The sequence below is a fragment of the Dipodomys merriami genome, unplaced genomic scaffold, assembly GCF_024711535.1.
Source record: "Dipodomys merriami isolate MVZ:Mamm:240054 unplaced genomic scaffold, mDipMer1.0.p SCAF_35, whole genome shotgun sequence".
NCBI lineage: Eukaryota > Metazoa > Chordata > Mammalia > Rodentia > Heteromyidae > Dipodomys > Dipodomys merriami.
Window position 1 is genome coordinate 11,979,304 of NW_027205048.1, and position 18,969 is coordinate 11,998,272.

Below are 18,969 nucleotides of genomic sequence, written 5' to 3' on the forward strand. Positions count from 1 at the left end.
TCACTTGAGATGGCCACGCCCATTCAATGATTGCATATGCACACTAGGACAAACGAGCTGGCTTCTTCAAAATCCACGTCAGTGGGCCCTCAGCCCACCCCAAACCTATGTTGACGACATGACAGGTAAATGTTATGTGAAGTTCTGACCTTATGGTCATAAAGTGATTTTGTTGTTGTTGTTGTTGTTGTTGTTGTTGTTGTTTTAGGGAGGGACTGGTCCTGGGGCTTAAACTCAAGGCCTGGGAGCTGTCCTTGAGCTCTTTTTGCTCAAGGTTAGTACACTACCACTCTGAGCCAGTGATTTTTCTGGTGGTTAATTTCTGGTTTTCTGGTGGTTAATTGGAGATAAGAGTCTCAAAGACATTCCTGCCCAGGCTGGCTTTGAGCTGCGATTTCAGATCTCAGTTTCCTGAGTAGCTAGGATTTATAGGCACAAGTCACCAGCAGCTGGCTACAAGTAATTTTTTTTTAAGCCCAAGAAAGAAGGCAAGTTTTTAAATCTCTAAGTAAAGTATGCATTATAAATAGGAGCCACAGAACCCGTAATACTGCTACAAATTGTTCACACTTGCTAATAATTGCCAGTGACCATTAGTGGCTGAATGTTTCTTCTCTGCCAGGACTTACTCTAAGTAAGAGCTTGACCTGTTCAGCACGTTAATCCTGACGACAATCCAATGAGAACAGCACTAAGACAATCACTGTTGACAGATAGGAAACTGAGGCACCAAGCAGTTAAAACAAAAAATTTGTACAAAGCCACAAAGCTCAGAAAGGGGTGGTCAGAATTTTATACCAAATCAGATTCAGGAGAAAGTTCACTCTTTCCAGCCCTATTTTCCAGTTAAAAAGAAGCCATTCAAAGCTAGCCCAGGAAGGAAAGTCTATGAGACTTATCTCCAATTAACCAGCAAAAAGCCAAAAATGGAGATGTGGTTCAAGTGGTAGAGCTCCAGCCTTGAGAGAAAAAGCTAAGCAAGAGTGTGAGGCTCTGAGTTCAAGCTCCACTACCAACACCAAAATAAATGGACAAAGAGAGAGAGGAGAAAGGAGGGGGAGAGGGGGGAGGGAGGGAGAGAGGGAGAGAGAGAGAGAGGAGGGAAAGAAGGAAGGAGGGAGGGAGGGAGGGAGGGAGGGAGGGGGAGGAGGACCAGCAACAAGTTTCCCCAAAGGTTTAGGACTTTACCTTCAACCAATGTGACATTGAAGACCAAAGTCCAAAACACCTGGTCTGAGCGAAGGCCACCCTCCCTCCCTCCCTCCTTCAGTACTGTCCTGAACTTCCATGAAAATCAGGGACTACAATTTCACATTTCACATGTATGTTTCTGTCTGAGCAAACTGGGTAACCCAAATCCCATATTCTTCTCCCCTAAAGGATCTGTCGACAGGGCCTTGAACATTCTAGAAAACTGACTTGTAACTGTGCTACTTTCTATGAGGTCAAACTCATGGCCACACATGCACTCCACAAACCAGAGGTAAACACGAGCAAGCAGGAACGTGGCCTCTGGCCTGTATGTGGAAGTCTCTCCTACACGCAGCCCAGCGTGCTCTAGGGGAAGGGCTTCCCTTGGTACCCATACTCTCAAGTTAGGGATCACCGCCTCCATCCCCAACTCCATCTGCCTAACACTCATGCATGAGCCCACCTCGAGGAACAAGGAGAACACTGAGGATTAATTTCCTTTCCTTTCCTTTCCTTTCCTTTCCTTTCCTTTCCTTTCCTTTCCTTTCCTCTCCTCTCCTTTCCTTTCCTTTCCTTTCCTTTCCTTTCCTTTCCTTTCCTTTCCTTTCCTTTCCTTTCCTTTCCTTTCCTTTCCTTTCCTTTCCTTTCCTTTCCCCTCCCTCCCTCCCTCCCTCTCTCCTTTCCTTCCCTCCTTCCTGTGTGTGCACACATGTGCTGGTACTGGGACTTGAACTCAGGGCCTCGGTACTGTCCCTGCTCTACCACTTGAGTCACAATTCCACAACTTTGTGGTTGTTAATTTAACATAAGACAAGGAGTTTTCCTGCCCAGGATGGCTTCAAACTGCAACCTTCAGATCCCAGCCTCCAGAGTTGCTAGGATTTCAGGCGTGAACCACGACTGCCTAGTGGAGCTAGGACTTCCGGACCGTCTTTATCCTGCGCATGTCCAAGTATCCAGGTGGTAGGATTTACGTGGCATCTCTGATACACCAAGACTGTACAAAGAGGGGCAATATTATAGTTGGTCACCATGAGAATCACGAGAAAGGAAGCAAGGAGGGAAGATGAACCAAGGCAGGGAGACCGAGGGAGGAGGGATGGGCTGCACTCTGACTTTGAATCCAACTGCATTCCAGACAGTAGCCAATGGGAAACCATCGCCCCTAAACACACCTATTCTTAGAGTTCACTGGGCAGTACTGGATTTCTGTTTATCACAAGCCCCCCAGGGTCTGACGTACATTGAAACAATTTCAATAATCTTTCATTTTAAAAGCTTCTACTTAGAAAAGAAAAATCCATCCACAGTCACTGAAAAGAAGCCATTGAGAGCACAAAATAAATTATGAGCTTTGTTACTACACAAAGAAGTTAACAAATCTGCCCTAAATGAAAAGCATACCTCCTGCTGTCAGGTGTCTGCACCCATGTCATTTGTTTAAGTAAACACAATAGCCTATTCACATGAATTAGCTAAATATTAATGCAGTAACTCTTTCAGATAGCATCAATTACGGCTGAGCTGACCCTCTGGAATGTCTTTCTTTGCAACATAAAAGAAATCAACAGATATGTGCTTACAAACCATTAGGCCAGACTTTTCTTTTCTCTTCTTTTTAATGTTCCTTAAGATGTCAAAAGTAGGATTTGGCTTAAGGAACTAGGAATGCTGTTCTTCCCTACCTCCCCAGGACCAAACAAGGATCTCCCTCCAACCATGTGTTCTGCAAGGCTCTGAGCTGCGCCAACAGCACACCGGCCACCAGGGCCTTTGTCCTGGAGATGAAGGAAGAGTCATTTAAGGGTGGAAGCATTTCACTGGCATTTCTGGCTGGAAGCCACTTCCTTGGGGTGCAACTTTCTAACTCTAAACTCTGCTGTGCAAAACAGATAAAAACCATGTCTCTGGGTGTGGGTGCCAAACTTCTCATCACAGGCCCCAGGTGCATGATGGGAGGCCATGAAATCAAATCTCCAGAGTAGGAGCAGATCACCCATGTGGCTAGAGCTGGACGTTGAATTGTACAACATTCCCTCAAGAACTGTAACTTGTCCGCAACTCCACAGAAAAGGCCAGGGGGCCAAGTGGTTTGAGTGCCATGGATACCAGTGACCAGCCTCCCCCTTCTCTGGCTAGAATCCCATTTGTCTGACCAGCCCTGGTCCGGTGTGTTCTCCTAATGTACAAGCACAACTTTTGCCACTGAATCTCCTTTAAGATGTCAAGTATATTTCTTTTTAATAAACATGATGCAGGAAAGAAAGATGATTTTATTGTTTTCCAATGGCTCCTCCTGATAGAAACTAGTTTTTTAGACCTAGATCTAGAAAACTAACAAACCTATAATATGGGCCCTTAAACTCACTGTGTAGCCCAGACTGGCCTCAACCCATCATCCTTCTGCCTCAGCCTCCGAAGTGCTAGGTTTACAGGCATGCACCACCACACCTGGTTCCTTATATGCATTCCTATTGCCCGCTGTCTTCACAGCAGAACCACATGAAAGAAATGTGAAGAACCCCAAAGAACCATAATGCGTCTATGAAGAAGCACAGGCCCAGAACCTTAGACAGGTCAAAACCAAAGGAGGCCTCTTCCCTAACAAGGCCTGGGGGCAGCTTTAACAACTTTGATTTGGAGAAGGGATTGTCAAAATAAATTAAAGACATACAAAAGCAGAGATAATCCGAGACCCTTAGTTGATGGTCAATACACAGGTTTAGTCAACAGCCTTATGTAAGAGTGATTACGTAAGCAAAGCATATCAGGTTGTTGGAGATCAAGGATATGAGCTACTGTTTTATATACTTCCCTTAGTATCATCTTAGTAGGAATAAAGTCACCGCACGACAAAGGAGAACCAGGGCATACAAGGTGAGTGACACTGGCAACTGTGAAGTTCACGAGTGAGCCTTGTGGACAGACGTGGTCCCTTTGGCTCTGATACCATCAGTAGCAATACAACAACATTCTCTTAGTCACTCAATACTGCATTTTTTTCTTTTTTTTTGGTCAGTTGTGGGGCTTGAACTCTAGGCCTGGGCACTGTCCCTCAGCTCTTCAGCTCAAGGCTAGCGCTCTACCACTTGTGCCACAGCACCACTTCCAGTTTTCTAGTGGTTAATTGGAGATAAGAGTCTCACAGACTTTCCTGCCCGGGCTGGCTTTGAACCTCGATCCTCAGATCTCAGCCTTTTAGCTAAGATTACAGGCGTGAGTCACCAGAGCCAGGGTTAATGAGCAAATTTTAAGAAACAGTTATGACTCCATCGCAACCAATAAGTCAAACTCCATCATCAAGGTTTAGTGTAGTGTGATTACCCATTAGTGATGATGTTAAGTATGTGAACAAGTGTCTCAAGCTGCTCAGAGAGATGCACACCCCCAAGTACTCCACCCCATCCATGGTGAAGGCCCGGCCTCCCTTCTCTGGACTGGTTTCTGTTGTGTGCTGGAAGTGTTTCTGTACTGACCAGCCAGCATGGAGTGCTGCAGGCTGCAGCCTCACTTGCTGTTGGCCTAAAGAACAGGCATGCAGAGATGAATGGATGCATGAATAAATAGGTAGGTGGGAGGGTTAGATGATGGATGGATCAATGTGCAGATGGGTGGAATGCATGACTATTAAAAAGCTTTCACTATAAAATGAGAGGCTTTCTTTTCTGATACGGTCCTTCCCAGGTCCAACATGCTTTGTAGGCACCTGTGTGCTAGGCAGATATTGATTGTGTCAACAAATGGCAGGATTATAGGGGTTGTTTGTTCCTACCATTTAACCTTAATGGGAAACCATAGGCTACTGAGCCTGCCTACATAAAAACCTTTATGTCTTCCAATACTGACAGCTAAGATTGAAAGCCTCCTGTCTCTCCTCTTTCTCTCATTCACTCACTTGCTAGTCCTGGGCCTTGAACTCTGGGCCTGGACGCTGTCCCTAAGCTTCTTTTGCTCATCAAGCATTCTACCACTTGAGCTAAACAGCACCACTTCTAGCTTTTTTTGTGATTAATTGGATATGTGTCTCATAGACTTCCCTGCCAGGTCTGGCTTCAATCTGTGATCCTCAGATCTCAGCCTCCTGTGTAACTAGGATTTCAGGCCTGAGCCACCAGCACCTGGGCCTCTCTCTCTCTCCATCTCTCTGTCTCTTTCTGTCTCTCCTTCTCTTTTGCTTTCTTCCCTCCCTTCCTCCCTATTCTCTCTCTCCCTCTCTCTCTCTCTCTCCCTCTCTCTCTCTCTCTCTCTCTCTCTCACACACACACACACACACACACACACACACACACACATCAAAAAGAGAGCACAGCCTAATGTTTTACAGGGAAAACATGGAATCATATTACAACACTGTACCAAAAGCGACCTCAGTGACCATCTGGCCTGATGGCTGAGGCGATCAATGTCACCCAGAAAGGTTAAGTGATTTGATCAAGGTCACACAGCCAGAGGCCAGGCTAATGCTAGCCCCAAGTCTCCAGCTCCCTAAGCAGTGCTCTGTCAACCACTCCGGGCTGCCCTGTGAACTCTCCCATAGTAATTAAGTCAAAAGTTCAAGATTTATGTGAGCCGTGGACACTGATGACTGCCAAATGTATTTTTATTGATGCAAAAGTAAAAATAAAAATAAAAAAGTAAACCACAGCCTGTTTCAGCTCCTAGATTAAGTCTCACAAACTCCCTAAAGCTCCACTAAGGCCTCTGTCTTAAGTCTATAATTAGGGCTTTTAAAAATACCACTAATCAGGACATTCAAATGCTCTGACCCCTAATGGGGGAAAATGTCCCTCTCCCTGCAGTAGACGCCTCATCTGTTTTGGGTTTACCATCCACCGAACACACAAAGCTAGCACAGCACGGAGCTGGCAGCGAGTGAGAGGAGAAGACATCTCTGTGGCTTCACTTGAGGAATCTCATCCAAACTACAGCTTGCTGACCGCCAAGACACTGGCTCCACTACCCATAAGTAAAATGACCTGACCCCCGGGGGAGGCCGCCCCATCACCCTGTGGGAATTCCCAGGATCTGCCTTCCGAGCACAGCCCTCCAGCTCAGGGCTGCAGGGTTTAATCAGGGAGAGTCCGAAAAGGAGAAGCTGTCTGATTGGTGGGCATGGTAAGGGCATTTCCAATCAGACGCCAGAACCCACATGTTGAGGAGGTGCTTGTTAGGGAGAATTTCCAAATACTGGGAAGGCCGGTATGCTTTCTTTGTTGTTGTTTGCTATTTTGTTCCTTGCAAATCCTAGAAACTTGAACACAACTTTAAAAGGGAAAAAAAATCTCAGTTAGAACAAAGGTAGCTAAAAATCTGTTAACATCAGCAGGTTAATTGATGAAAAGAGTTTGGAATCTCAAGCCAATTATTACCTTTGTTTTCCCTAGTTATTTCCAAAAAAAGAGAGGGGAAAAAAAGTTGCCTTTCTCTCTGACGTACAGTAAGGAAACACCTGGCTCTGTCAGCAGGACTGAAACCAAAATAGAAAATTACCTTGTCCACCATCTTCACTAAAAAACAGAAAGAATCATTTTCAGCAGCCGGAATCTTGATCCAGCTAGCTGTCTATAAGCAAAAGTTCCAAACCTTTGGTCAATCATCATCTTTCCAAGAACTAAATCTTAGGTTCTTCAGAGCCATTTACTTTTTTTTTTCGGGGAGGAGGGGGACACGGTGGGGGGGGGGGGAGTGTTAATTGCTGGTTCTAGGGCTTGAACTCCCTGCCCCGCCCCGGCTCTGTCTCTTTTTGCTGAAGACTAACACTCTACCACTTGAACCACAGCCACAGCTCCACTTGCAGTTTTTTTTTGTTGTTGTTGATTCATTGACTATTAGGGTCTCATGGACTTGCCTGGCCAGCCTAGCCACAAAGTGTGATGCTTAGATCTCAGCCTCCTGAGTAGCTAGGATTACAGCCATGAGCCGCCAGCACCGGCTTCATTAATCACTTTTAAATGTAATCTAGTGGTAATAAAAAAAAAATCCCTCCATCCATCAAGCACACAGTCTTCTTACCTGCTGCTGGTACCCAGTAAAATACCCCATAACTAAGGAAGAAGGATGGAGTAGTTATACTTTCCTATGCTAGCTCAGAGATTCTCAGCCTTTCAAAACCCTGGACCTGGATCCATTTCAAAAACGAACATTTGGGATTGTAACTTTCTGTGCAGAGAAAATGTGTTTCACTGAAGGGCATGAGTATAGCTAGCTGTATTATTTCCTGGCAGTCAGGCTTGTGATGACATCAAGGATTGCTCTGTTCGGGGAAGTGTCTAGCACTGGCAAGCTGTGAGGTCATCAGCTAGTCAGCTGCTAAAATATGACCGGAGAATGCCCTTCCCATCTGTGAGGGGAGAACCTGACTTCAAAGGGGGGACAGGGCAGATCCCCCACACCAGACCATCATGAGTTTTTCTGTGCATATGCATGTTAATAGATACAATATTTTTAAAAGGTCTTAATGGCCACTAAGTTTGGAAAGGCCTGCAAAAGGGCAAAATTAAACAATGTTTTACTGCAGCGCACCTCAGAGTTTGTACCTGTAGTGTTTCCCAAATATATCTCAAAAGGATGCACTTTTGATAGACGAGAATTTCCGAACTAGAGTCCCAAGGCATATACTTTGGGAAGCACCAACTGCTTCTCTTAATATATAGCGCAGACCTTGCACAGCTCTGTTGTTAATGAGATTCGTAAAAGATGTACAGGAGTTCTGCCATCTCCCCAAGTATCCGCTCAGTCCAAATCCAGGCTAGTTCCTGCAGTCTACTGGGAAAAGCAGTCCTGCCACTGAAATGTATCCTCCACATACAACACCAGGAGAGAGAACACATGGATTTTCAACAGGCACGTGTGCCCTTCTGTGAGCAAGGAGGCCCACAGGAGCTAAGTCAGGTAAGGTGAGCAAAGAGTTAGGGCAACCTGGATACTGTAGAACATGGGTATGCAAATCTAATGAGTGAGCCGGGCACTGGTGGCTCACACCTGTAATCCTAGCTACCCAAGAGGCTGAGATCTGAGGACCACAGTTTGGAGCCAGCCCAGGCAGACAAACACTCCAGACTCTTTATCTCCAAATAACCAGCAGAAAGCTGGAAGTGTTTGCTTATTGATGATTCTTTAGTGAAAATGACAGAAAAGGACTTCATTAATATTCTTTCCACATCTATATTTCCTACCATCTATTCCTTACTTGCTATTTTGTAAGAAATTATAGAGTACAGTTTCCTTGTGTATAAAACAGAACTGGACAAACATTGGTAAAGTTGATTACATTGAAATCTTTTTTTTTTTTTTTTGTCAGTTGTGGAGTTTGAACACTGGGCCTGGGTATGGTCCCTCAGCTCTTCAGCTCAATGATAGTGCTCTAGCACTTGAGCCACAGCACCACTTGGGGATTAGAGTCTCAAGGACTTTCCTGCCTGGGCTGGTTTTGAATCTTGATCCTCAGATCTCAGCCTCCTGAGTACAGGATAACAGGTGTGAGCCACCAGCACCCAGCTTACATTGAAGTCATTAGCCATCTTTTGAAGCTACTGGATATAATTGGTCTCTCTAAGTTTTTATATAGTGATATTGGAAACACTGTAAACCATGTTAATTTTTTAAATTCATTTTCCTTAGTAGAGACTAGTGGTGCATTAGTTTCAGGGACCAGACTTATATCGGTTGTTAATTATCCAAAATGGAAGCATTTAAACACCTTCAGATCTACACCATTCTTTTGTGTTTGTTTTTAAAAGTGCTGTACTCATATTCTGTCTATTCTGGAGCAGTTACCCACATGATGGTTATAGATCTGTGGTTTTTCAATCCAGAAACAGAACTTCATTGAGACCATTTAGTTGTATAAGTCATGAAGCCACATCTTGGATGGCTGTATCAGAGACACAAAGACTAGAACATGTGTTCATCACATGATGTATGTGTCATGCCTTGAATCATTTTGGAAAGTGTCATGGAACACATGGACAGTCCATACATCGGGGCAGTCCATCTATCTTCATAAGAATTTTAAATATGCATTTATGAAGATTCTGTACTCTAATAACTTTGTGGGGGACATAGACTAATTTGTATCTCTTCATACTCTGCACAATCTGCATATAGTACATCAAATGGAAGAGGTGTGACCTTAAATTTGACTTTTTTTAAAACGTAGGAGGCCAACAAAACTTAAAACTGCTTTAAAGGAAAAAAAAAAAAAAGAAACAAGCTGGAAGTCAAAGTGTGGCTGAAATGAAAGAGAAATGAGTGAAAGTGCATGGCCATGAGCTCAAGTCCCCGTATGAGCAAAAAAATAAAAAAAGACAAAAATAAAATGAGCGAGGGACGTGGTTCAAGTGGGTAGAGCTCTTTCTTAGCAAGCACTAGGCCCTGAGTTCAAATCTCAGTGTCATCAAAGGAGAAAGACAACGTATTTAAAAAAGAAAAACGGAAGTTGACAAATATTCACCTATCACCCAACCCTCCACTGGGTACTGAATTCAGGGCCTCAAGTTTGCTAGGCCAGAGCCCTACCACTCAAGCCTGACCTCTAGTCTCTATGGACATTGGTTATATAGGGTGTCCCTTTATGTCCAGACACGCCTGGGCTGAGTTCCTCCTACTTGCGCTTCCCAGGACACTGGGGATGACAGGTACACACCACTGTACTTAGCCACGCTTCCCACAGCTGGGTTACTCATCAAGCATCCTCCAGCCCAGTCATTAGCTGAAATGGAGTCTCTTGAACAGCAATCCCTCAGTCTCTACAGCTGAAGGATGAAGGACTACAGGGTTGAGCTACCATGCCTGGCTTGATATTGGGATACATGAGATGAACATCTTTGAGGAACTTGAGCAATACTGTTTAATTCCTTTAAAAAAAAGGGGGGAGATTTTTCAGTACTAGGGATCAAATCCAGGTGTGTCCCTTTAATCTTTGTTTTTGTTTTGTATGGTACTGGGGCTTGAACTCAGCGCCTGTGCCATGTCCCTTGCTTTTGTTTTGTCTTGTCTTGCTTTGCTTTCCTGGAGACTAGCGCGCTACCACTTGAGTCACAGTTCAACTTCTACCTTTTTGATAAGCACCCCAAAGACTTTCCTGCTTGGACAGTTTCAAACCTAGATCCTCTGATCTCAGCCACCTGAATAGCTAATTCTTGTTATTTTTATCCTTGTATTGGGGCACCCATGTTTTCTGTGCTTTATACAGAATCTAAGAGGACCTCCACCAGACGAAGATTTTGTTTTGAACCACTAAAATTAGATTAATGATCACCTACCATACCAGCAGGAAAAAAGAACCTTCAACGTTATTTTCAAGCTTGACAAGAAGAGAACTAAACACGCAATGTCTCAGCCCAAATGGGGAGGGGAGGGGAGGCTCTCCCCAGCAAAGCCCAAGAATGTCACACAGGGTCACAGGAGCGTCATTTGTGAACTTTACTCAAGGCAAACAGCCTAGAATACCCCTCGTAGCATTTCCAGACAATCAGAAGGCACCAAAGGAATCCATCTGAACACTTGGGTGTTTCCAGGTGGTTGAAAATGCAAGGAATTCGGCGCTTCTGCAATTTTCCCTAGTAATCGGGTCAGGCATTTGACAATGGAGGTGGCAACAAATTGTTTTTCCCCCTTCCCGCCCTGCCAATTACCCCAGCCCATGGCATTCCTCTGTCCACACAGGCCACAGCTGCTTAATCTCGGCCGCCCTGGGCTGCACCTGTGAATCAGACCCGCCTAATCACACTAGCAGATGGCAGAGGCCAAGTAGCCAGTTAAGAACTGCTATCACTTTAAATAGCGTCTAATATTTCAGAGGCACCAAACAGAGGCACCACCCGACAGCGGTGTCTGCCTGGGACAGCTAACCCCAGCCCTTAATCATCCCACAGCATCCATTTCAGGGACAGACTTGGTGTCATTTGAGAGCTAATTACCAAAAGCCCTGGCTGGTTGCAAGGCAAAACCCTGGCAAAAGCTCTGCTGGCCAGGGGCGGATGGACCCCAGGCTCGTGTGCCCGGCTGCTCCAGGTGGCAGCGACAGTCAGGCCAAGGCCACAGCAGCCTTCCACCTCCGTCCCCACCCCAAGGCCCACCAGCAGCATCACAGGGAGAGCCTGTGTGCTCGGCCTGCTCATGACGTAACCTAGAGGTGCTGTTACATTTGAGGGCATCACGTGGACCTTCTCTTGAAGGGTCAGCAGGGCTCCTGACCACCAGGAGAAAGCATTCCTCAGTAGGCCAGCCAATCACAGCTGCTAGAACCCCATGTCCAATCAATGTCCCCATGGCACCTGCGCACAGTATTACCTCCAAGCTGGCAACAACTGTCCCAGCATCCTCACCCCACCCCATCGTGACCCGATGTCCCCGTACTTGCCCCCTTGGGTTACTGAGTCACTGTCCAGATCAATACATCAAGACTGACTGCTCTCTTTTTGTCTCTCTGGGTTATTGGTGGCCTCGACTGAGCCCAGAGGCCACCACGGCAAGTCCCCAACATCACCGCCTCCAGCCTCATGAGAGCCGAAGAATGGCGGAAGTGTGGGTATTTTATTATTAAACAGCCCTTGAGAAGGAGAGGACCAATCACACCTTTAGACACTTCCCATCTGCACAAATGAGACTGTTAATGGGGAACTAATCCCTCTTTCACTGTGTCCCCGAGCAGTTGTCACACTTCAGTGTGTTTCTAAACCTCTACAGAGTTTCTAACTCGGGGAGGTCCCCGAATCTGCCTTTCTAAGGCTGCCAGTCAGAGACAGCAGTTTGAGAACCACGGCCCTAAGCTTCCTCTAGCTACTTAAACCAAACTATTTTCCTTTTCTGCTCATGCTTATGCTTTTGGGAGACTCAGGGACAAAGTCACATACCACGTCTATCCCAGATCAGATGCCTAACACCTATTTCTTCCTTTAAGAAGCCCCAGGCTAGGCCAGGCCAGGTGCTAGTGATTCATGCCTGTAATCCTAGCTACTCAGGAGGCTGAGATCTGAAGATCAAGGTTCAAAGCCAAGCCTGGAAAAAAAAGTCAGTGAGACTCTTATGTCCTATTAATCACCAAAATGGCAGAAGTGGAGGTGTGGCTCAAGTGGTAGCGTGCCAACCCTGAGTGAAAAAGCTAAGGGACAGCACCCAGGCCCTGAATTCCAGCTTCAGTACCAACATATGCATATGCGCTCTCTCTCTCTCTCTCTGTCACACACACACACACACACACACACACACACACACACACACACACACACACACACACACGCACGCCCTAGGTTGAATAACCCTTTTCAACAAAGAGTTCCAGAACTGGAGAACAAAAAGCCAAAAACAAAAATTAATCTAGACAGAAATATTCTACAATTAACTTGAAATAGATCCCAATTGTGACCTAAATATAAAACACAAAGGAGCTACACCTAGACAGATACGACCTGGTTTTGAGTTTCAGAATGCCACACCAAAGGCACAATCCATGGCTGGATTGATAAGCTAGACTTTACAGGAATTAATGGCTTGTTCCTCTGTGAAATATATTACCAAAAGAAGACTGGGAGAAAGTATTTGCAAAATAAATAAATAATAATAGACTATTGTCCCAAATACACAAAGTACTCTCAAATTTAACGATATGAAAACAAACAACCCAATTAAAAAGTGAACCAAAAACCCTGACACCTCTTCAACAAAGAAGATGTACACCTGGTAATTAAGCAAATAAAAAGATGTTTCACATCATATGTCATGAAGGAAATGCAAATTAAAACAAGAAACCTCTACACACCTACTAGAATGGCCAAAAGCCAGAACACTGCCGACACCAGAGGCCTCTGAGCACAGACAGCAACAGGAACTCTCCTTCCTGGCTGAGGGCGACAGCACGTCCTGCAATGTGAGCACCCTTACTATATCCTCCCACTATCACACCGCCCTGTACCTAACCCAAAAGAGCTGAGAACTCACCTCGAAACAAAACCTACACACAGAGGTTCATGGCAGCTGCCAAAACATGGAACCAACCAAGGTGCTCACCAGTACGGAATGGGTAAGTAGACCAGGGGAGACACACACACACACACACACACACACACACACACACACACACACACACACACACACACACACACACACACACACACACACACACACACACACACACACACACACACGCTATGCAATATTATTCATGACTTGATGCAAGAAGCCAATCTAAAAAGGCTACTCAGAGGAAGATTCTGGAAAAGGCAAAACTACAAAGAGGGTTCAGAAGTTCAGTGGTGGCCCAGAGTTATGGGGCAAAAGAGAAAAATGAGTACATGGCCCAGCGGAGGGATTTCAGGCTGTGAAACTACTTGGTAAGATTCTACTATGGCAGACAACATCATCATCTCTTGGTCCAAACCAACAGGGTGGCCAACACCAAGAGAGAGGCCTAATGCCAACCCTGTCTGTACTTCAGCTACAACGTTCTGCCAATGCAGGCTCGTCAGTTCTCACCAATGTACCACCCTCACGGGGATGTGAACAACAGAAGGAGCTGTGCACATGTGGTTACAAGAAAGAAGAAGAAATCCTTGTATTTTCCTCTTCATATTGCTGAGAACCTTTAGCAGCTCTAGATACACTCCACTTTGGAAGCTACAGTCTTATTTTATAAGTAGCTGTCTTATTGTTTAGGCCTCCTCTCATTCATTGGTGAAATTCCTTTTGAGAAAGTGTAGACTACACCATGTGAGCAAAGACCAGCGGCCGTCAGTCGGAAATCATTCTAGCCATGTCGTTAGAGAATGTACCTAACGCTGGATTTTATTATTTTATCTTACTGATGCCCGTTCTAGACTCCAAACTCAGGGCCTCTGAAGGCTGACTTGCTCGCAGCAGGTGCTCCCTACACTTGACCACACCTCTTGCTCTGCTTTTTTTGCTGGTTATTTTGGAGTGGGGTGTCTCACAGGCTTTTCTGCCTTGCTGAGTTCAAACTGTGATCCTCCAGACCCTTAAACCAAGAAGATTAATGGCATGGACCACTGGCGCTCAGCTTAGATTTTATTTTCTTTATGCAACAAACATTTACAAATGCTCTTCCCGGTGCTGCACAAATAGACCCCATTTTACTCTTATAACAACTCAGAAAATATCAATGTTAGTACCACGTGACAGCTTAAGAAATAGAAGCACAGAAGTTAAATGAGCAGCTGTGAAGTAGTAAAGTAACTCAAACCCTGGCTGCCCACCTGGAGAGGGGATTCACACTCTTATCCACTGTCACCACTTCGGTCCCCTTTCCCAAAGCTGTCTTCAAAGTGAAGGTCACCGGCCCCCTCCCATGTTTCCTCTACGCAGTGTGGGTTCACATCTCTCAATGTGAGAACCAAAAGGAAAAGGAAATCCAAGGACAGAACGGAGCGATTGCTTTGAAAAAAAGAATTACTGACGAGAAGAAAGGACAAGCAGCAGAGAAGGGTGGACAGCAAACTGGTTTATTCTCAGGTTGGAAAGTTGGGGCAGCAGAGAGGGTGGGAAAACAGCAAAGGACGGGACACAACTCGGTGGTGCCCAGAAGTTGACAGAGGTGACAGATAGGACTCCCCTCCACACTCCTGTCGTGGGGACCTTCAGAAGCAGGCGGTTACTTACTTTTGTTGTTACTATTGTCACTGACAAAGTCTTCAGAGCCATCGGTGTCGTCTTCGTCATCTCCAGATGAGATGGTATCTATACACAAAAGAACACATCCATGACTGTGTGTGCCAAGCCAGGGGGCGGAGCCATCTATACAAGGGGCGGAGCCATCTATACCAGGGGGTGGAGCATCTGCAGCAGGGGGCGGGGCTGTCTACACTTCTGCAAAGTATAGCACCAGCCCAGGGGTCCCCCAGGGTGGCTTTAGTTTAAGATGGTTTCTAGGGGCTTCATGTGTCTTTGTTGACAGTTGGTCTCTCATGACTGTTTTCCACGTTCACATTATTTAAGCATACGATAACACTGGATGGACTGACTGGAACGGAATTTTGAGCTTCATACAGTCTTCAAGTCCCTGACAAATTTACTGACTGTGTGATCCCCAAAGATTTTTTTTCTTTCTGTCAACATAACTTTTTTGGCCTCTGGGAGCTCCCTCCAAAGAAAATAATTTGTCCCTAACAAAACTCAGCCCCTGTGTGGCCCTTGTGATGGTTAATGAACATTCTGACAGCAGAATTAAACTTGGGCACAAGAGGGGAGGGGGCCTGTCGGTCCCCCTCACTGCCGGGAGAGCCGAGGAGAGAAACACAGACTTTTAATAAAAGAATTAAAAATCTGGAATTTCAATCCTATATTCTAAATACCAGAGACTGTCAAGTAGCAGAGGAGAGTGAAGCAGGGGAGACAGATTCTGTTTTTACCTCCAAAGTGTGCTCTCTTAAGAAGAAAATGCTACTTTGGCACCTGAGATCTCTGTTATTTGTAATGACTAGCCTGTTTCGTGTGCCAGGTCTCAGGAAAGAATTGCAAAAATACCCATCAGCCAGGTATGGTGGCACACACCTGTAGTCCCAGCACCAACGTGGAGTCTGAGGCAGGAGGATCACTTGAACCCGGGAATTCGAGAGCAACCCAAACAACAAAGTGATCCCTATACCCTGGTCTCCACAAATTAATCAATAATAATAAACTAATATATGTAGCCCTGACGGCCAATTCACAGATCACACCTTGATTCAACTCGGCAAAAATAAATAAATAAAGTGGCTACAGAGAAGAGAGAGCCCGGCGCCGAGAGACCAACTCACCTGTGACATTCACCATGAAGTACCAAGATCCACTGTCTACAGTCCTAGCTGCAGTACAAGCATAGAGGCCGGAGTCTCTAGGCGTGGCGCCTTTTATCTGCAAGTACTCCCCAATAAGCACTGTCCTATTGTTGGGCCCCAAGTGTACCCCATCCTTAGTCCAACTGATCACGGCGGCATCTTTCAACGGGCAGCGTAACTCTAGAGACTCCCCTGGCGCAGCCACGTAAACTTCTGCTTGAGAGGTTTGGTATTTGGATGGTGTCTCTGCAGAGAGGTGGGAGAGAAGACAGAGACAGATGGGAAGGAGGGAGCGGAGAGAATGTCCAACCAAGGTCAGTGGAGGCCCATCCATCCCCCAGAAAGCTGTTCTTGCTTTGCAAACGGCTCTCCCCCGGGAGGTTTCTGGCCATCTTTCCCCACGTTCCACTGAGCCAGGAACCATCCTGGCACTACGTAGAACAACTGGGCATCCAAAGCAGCAATCAGAAAAAGCACCTGACCGAAGCTGTGCCAGACCCCAGGCCTTGAAGATAACTGAAACCCAGCGGGAAGAATGTCCCAGACACTGTGTGAGTCCTTGCCTATGAGACCTGCTCTTTTGGGAAATCCTGGGAAATCCTTTTATTGTGCCATTGTGTGTGTGTGTGTGTGTGTGTGTGTGTGTGTGTGTGTGTGTGTGTGTGTGTGCACGCGCGCATGCGTGAGCACGCCGCACTTGCACACACACATGTGTATTGCTCCTGGGGCTTGAACTCATCAGGGTCTGGGTGCTATCTCTGAGTTCCTTTTGTTCAAGGCTAGAGCTCTACCACTTTGAGCCACAGCACCACTTCCAGTTTTGTGGTGGTTAATTAGATAGATATAAGAATCTCACAGATTCTGGGCTGGCTTCAAACCATGATCTTTAGATCTCAGCTTCCCGAATAACTGGGATTACAGGCTTGAGCCACAGCGCCGGACTCTGGAATGTTTTTATTTGTAAATAATTGGAGTCTTGCACATTTGCCACTCAACTTAAATATGCATGTCCCTCACTTACACACATACACATTTCTTTGCGTGTGCCACACTCGATCTGTCATACAACCAAGTTTCTTTTTTTTTTTTTTTTGGTCCGGTCATGGGGCCTGAACTCTGGGCCTGGGCACTGTCCCTCAGCTCTTCAGCTCAAGGCTAGCGCTCTACCACTTGAGCCACAGCGTCACTTCCGGCTTTTTTTTTTCTTTTTGCTTATGTGGTGCTGAGGAATCGAACCCAGGGCCTGAGGCATGCAAGACAAGCGCTCTACCACTGAGCCACCTTCCCAGCCCACAACCAAGTTTCTTAATATGAAATGTCTCAAATTTAAGAGAAGCAAACGGATCCCGTCTACAAAACCCCTGACCTTCTAGAGTTTTCCCGAGCTCTCAAGTTCAGATCAGTACTATGCTGGTCAGGAGATTCAGACCGACCTAGGTGAGTGGGGATATACTGTTTTTCTCAAAATAATAGATGCCTGGAGCACTTACCACCAAGAACCAAGAAGGAAAATGCCCTGTAGCTGAGCAGCAGCCTCCACTGCACAGAAGCAAATCCTATAACCCAGCTGGCTTGCCTGTCCTCAGCCACCAATGCCAGAGTCCTGGTGTCGCCCAGCCCCACATCCACTTGGGGTCCCTTGCCTTCCTCGACCCCCTCTGCTCTCCTCTTCCTGCATGCCTGTCCAACTCATCCTCCAAGGCCCAAATGAAGCAGTCCTTGAGGCGTTTTTCCTATTCTGAATCCCCTGGCCAGAAGTAAAGTGGATGCCCCACACCCACATACCCTCCCCCTCCCCAGTTCCTCAGATGGACCTGTTCCTCATGAAAGTGTCCTGTTTCCCTGAGGAGAATCTCAAGTGCCCAGAGAGAGGGTTCTAGTTCTGGGAGGGTCTGTGCATCCCCCACTTCTGCCCAGGGCGTAATACACAGGGAAGACAGCCGCACTGAACACCATCATAGTTCCCAAACACACAGGGCAGAATGCCACCCACAACCTCCGAAAGGAGATGGAAGTCAATGGCTCCTAAGGGGAACAGGAGAGTCACGGCCGAGCTGGCCCGGGGGTGGTGAAGCGGGCTGGCGGGTCCCTGGGGAGAGCTGGGGCTGGTACACGGGGCCCAGGCCCAGGACACAAAGCTTCCTTGCTAGCATTGGGCTGCCTCCAACTCGGGGCAGCGCATCACAAGGCGGTGGATTGTTCTGCCTGGAGCACACCCCAAAGAACAAATCTCCCACATGACTGAAAAAAATAAAGCCGAGCCCCACTATGTGGGAAGCATCTGTTCTACGAACTCACTCCCCACCCCCACGCCACCCCCCAAACAGCCAACACAGGGGGACCCAAGCTTTCCCAAAGGGGTCCTCCAAAGGCACACAAGCCAAGAGGAGCCCAGAGGTTAAACAGCACCGAAAGACAGTCAACACAAAAGGAAGAAAACACCAGCTGAATGGAACGTAAGACACTCCCCCAAAACAAGAGTGGAAAAGAGCCAAGCGGCAAGCAAGTTGTGTTTGCAAAGTTTGTTTTTCTCACTCAGTTACTATTTACTGAACACCTACCACAGCCCAATGGATGCTGGGAAAGCAACAGGCCACAAGACCTGTCTTCCCTTCCCCCCGTCCCCCTGTGAAGTGGGCAATGGAAAATGAACAGAAATCCACAAGGACTATAAAGCGGGGGGGACTGGGTCTGAATGCGAGGAGAAGGAATCCTACAAGATGGTGGCCCACAGTGAAAATGGTGGGTGAGGGGTAAATCCACAGCCAGAACCCAGAGCTGGCAAACTATGCCCAGGGGCCAAACCAGCCATAGCTTGCTTTGGTAAACAAAGCTTTCCTGGAACAAGGCCATATTCATTGGATAACATATTGTCTGGGGCTGCATTTGTGTGACAAGGGCACAGTTGAGTCGTTGCGACAGAGACCCTAGAGCCTGCAAGCCTAAAACATTTCCAATCTTGCCTTTCCAGACGGTTTTGCAGCATTTGCTGTGTGAGGCAGCTGGA

At 46.5% G+C, this 18,969-nt stretch overlaps 1 protein-coding gene across 13 annotated transcripts in view; it reads right to left on the bottom strand.

Moving 5' to 3' along the window:
* The window catches only part of Fgfr2 (fibroblast growth factor receptor 2), a 109,489-nt gene that overhangs the window by 68,641 nt on the left and 21,879 nt on the right, over nucleotides 1-18,969 (bottom strand). For 6 of the 13 annotated variants that reach the window (XM_069988180.1, XM_069988178.1, XM_069988179.1 and 3 more), the window contains exons 3-4: nucleotides 15,942-16,208; nucleotides 14,806-14,883 (exon numbers count right to left, since the gene is read on the bottom strand). The exons of 4 other annotated variants lie outside the window; for them this stretch is intronic. In XM_069988180.1, coding sequence (XP_069844281.1) covers nucleotides 14,806-14,883; nucleotides 15,942-16,208 — 345 coding nt within the window. The remainder of the gene's footprint in view (nucleotides 1-14,805; nucleotides 14,884-15,941; nucleotides 16,209-18,969) is intronic. 3 more of the 13 variants (XM_069988185.1, XM_069988186.1, XM_069988184.1) reach the window with 1 other exon arrangement.